At 45.3% G+C, this 3,042-nt stretch overlaps 1 protein-coding gene across 5 annotated transcripts in view; it reads right to left on the bottom strand.

The window, feature by feature from the left end:
• Positions 1–3,042, bottom strand: part of LOC107268204 (headcase protein) — a 131,330-nt gene that overhangs the window by 45,301 nt on the left and 82,987 nt on the right. Inside the window, exon 1 of one of the 5 annotated variants that reach the window (XM_015740740.2) lies at positions 2,137–2,229. The exons of the other annotated variants lie outside the window; for them this stretch is intronic. Coding sequence (XP_015596226.2) covers positions 2,137–2,214 — 78 coding nt within the window. The 5' untranslated portion in view covers positions 2,215–2,229. Of the gene's footprint in view, positions 1–2,136; positions 2,230–3,042 lie in introns of those variants that run through there. 5 annotated transcript variants of the gene reach the window in all.

Below are 3,042 nucleotides of genomic sequence, written 5' to 3'. Positions count from 1 at the left end.
GGGGGAGGGAGGGATGGAGGGAGGCTGAGAGAGCGAAAGAGAGAAAGGATAATAGTCAGGAGAGCCCGAACAAAAGGGGCTTTTCTGTGAGGGATGAAAGTTCATTCGCACCTTTTAACCCAAAAGGACCATAACTAGCGTCGACGTGGTTAAGCTACGACGTTGAAAGGGAGAGATGAAAAAAAAATAGAAATAAAAAAAAATGAAATTACTCAGAACAACGAGAGAGCAATCTGCGACCTCTATAGTCGGAGCTACCGAAGTTCTTGGCGAATTCTCCAAACGCTGTGAAGGCACCATTATCAAAACTGGGCAGCGAGACGTACATCGGCAAGACGGATGAAGATTGGTTTCGTCGTTGCTGCGATTATGGATAAGAGAAAGTAATAGCTTCAATAACACGATAAGGTTACTAGAGCATTATTGACTGTGTTTCTTTTTTCAGGATATCCTATCAAAGATATAAATTATTATATTACGCCTATATAAAACAGGGAGACGCGTCACGACGAACAAGCTGCCTCGTGCGTTCTATCAATGCTTCAATAAATTAATGTATTTTTATGCAATGCTGTGTACAAGCGTATCTTAATGTAGCGTCGCTATCAGTCATGTTTTCATTAGATTGTAGCAAAAGCTGTCGTTATACAGTCAAGTAATATTCCAGACTGATTTTATTTCTATCTGGATCCATGGAACGGGGGAACAATAAAAATCGATAGTACATGGCAAATGAAGATAAATCATTAGTCGCAGGGCGACACGATGTCACTCGAGACGTGATAAATGTATTCAGTGCAGGCAACAATGAAAATTCATTTGAATTGTATTGATCGATGTATAACGAGTTTAATTTATTAATTCAGATAATTTTGTTCCATTTCTTTTTACAAGAATTCACATTCGTCGCTGGGGCAGCGTCGTTCCATGGGAATGAGTCAAAAGAGCGATTCGGTGCTATCGATCCCAACTCTCGAATTATCGGTAGAATATTTTTCGCGTGTCCAATATATTAACGGCAAGTTCAACAAGAATCGATAACCCCTTGACGCTTGCGAAATAAATGAACAATAAAGATTTCGTCGTCACGTCAAACAACCGATAAGCCATTGTTGCCAACGCAATCAGCAAAAGAGCTTTTTCTCCTTTTTGTTCTTCCACTTACATTCCGCTTACTTCATTTTCTTTTTTTACATAACCGAGAACCGAAAATTCAATGTCAACAACGGTACAGCCCCTCATCCCGCAAAGCCAACGCATAACGAAAAGAAATTGCGAATCGTTATGAAATTCGCGAGGCCAACGATTCGCTTCGATCGTTTTTGCAAAAAGCGTAGCTAAAAAAAATCTCTTTCATCCACGTCGCATCGCCGTTCGAGTATCTACAAGGGTGCAGGATCGCGGATTCACTCGATTTAAACGACATTCCCAACTTTCTATCCCAATCGCTCTTGGAGGGATCCTCTGTGTCCGTCTCTCTCGCTCTCCCGTCATTAAATGCAGATATAGCTGACCGAAGCCCAGGGACGCATGTACCCGTGAAAAATTTCACGCGATATAATTCTGTCCTCGGGGCACCGTAATTACCTAAAAGAAAGCACGTGACTTTTGAAAACAACCACAGCAGCGAACGTCCTCTCTGGGATATATTTTTCTTTTTCCTTTTCGACCCCTTTCGCGGACCACACACGTAGTCGCGCTTATACTCTGACTTGTGCGCTATGACTTTCTCGCGCCACGCGTTCGCGCTACCGCAGCTACTGCAGGAGATTCCCTCTCGTGCGAGAGCGAGCGAGAGACGAGCAGAAAGATCCGACAAGCGAAACGTCTCTGAACGAGTGCCAAACGCGTAAAAATAACCGAACCAGCGAGGCAACAGAGTCGACGCGTATCTCGGTACCGTAATGGCTACAAAGGAGAGAGGAGAGGATCCTCTCCACGACCTAACGAAGTAGCGTACTCGTCTCCTCGCCCCGAGAACTCTTCAATATTTTCCTTGGCCACTTACGAGCGAACATAATTAGCATTCCCGCAGCATCGTTACGTTACTCGCGGCTGAAGAATTAAAAAAGAAAAAAAGAAAAAAAAAGAGTAACCATCCACAGGAATGCCCTCTTCGAAGATAATTATCAGTACCTTTTCGTAACCTCGGAACGTCACAGGCTCGAATTCCCCGAACGCTTTGCGAAAGAGGGCTCGATAACGTGACGACATCGTTAATCCACTCGAGACGTTAGCTGCCAGTAAACGTGACTGTGCTTACCTGAAACATAAGAGAGAAATCAATTAAAATTAGTGACGTCACGGGGTTAATCAAAAGGCCCCGAATCCTCTTAGGCCCAAATAATTGCTTTTACTTTGACGAACAGTCCGTAGTAATTAAAGCGAGCAATAAAGACGAGTGTCTCGTCGAGCTCGTATCTCAAGGACAGAGAACAGACGAGGGGACGAAGTTCCGTAAACTGACTTGTCAGTAAATTCAACGAGGATACGATTAACTGGCTGACATTTGGCGCTTTCGCATTAGGTCCACCAATACGCAGGGATGACATCGAGAGCGACTGCAGCGCCTCCTGGGAATTTTCAAAGTTTTTTGCTTTTACTTTCCAGCGTCCTTCGCTCTGACCGCAACAGCCCGTCTCGATGCTTCTGGGACCGACTGCACCATTCACGTACGTCGAGTGTCGGTCTAGCTGTGCAAATACACTGCTAAGCCAGGCTGCCGTGGAAGCGGTTCAGCAGGATGTCGATGACACTTGGCTCTTATCAGACGCGCGCACGACGCTACGATTGGTCTTGGGAAATTCGTAGGAATGTCGTACGTTATCAGGACGATACGGAGGATCGAAATAAACTGGGAGAATGAGTGATTGGAGACGTCGCAAGGTCGGGTCGAACTGGAGTTGCTGGGAAAATGATTGCGGGGGTGTCACGACCAGTTGAGACTTCATTGCCGCAATGAGCTGAATCAGCCTAGTTAGCCGAACTCGAAGGACTGCGAAGGCAGTAATGAAGCCAGAAGCGAGAAGTTGGCCGGGTGGG

The sequence above is a fragment of the Cephus cinctus genome, unplaced genomic scaffold (assembly GCF_000341935.2).
Source record: "Cephus cinctus unplaced genomic scaffold, Ccin1 Ccin1_scaffold0494, whole genome shotgun sequence".
Classification (NCBI taxonomy): Eukaryota; Metazoa; Arthropoda; class Insecta; order Hymenoptera; family Cephidae; genus Cephus; species Cephus cinctus.
Note: the sequence above shows the minus strand (reverse complement) of the source record. Positions and strands in the feature narration are given on the sequence as shown.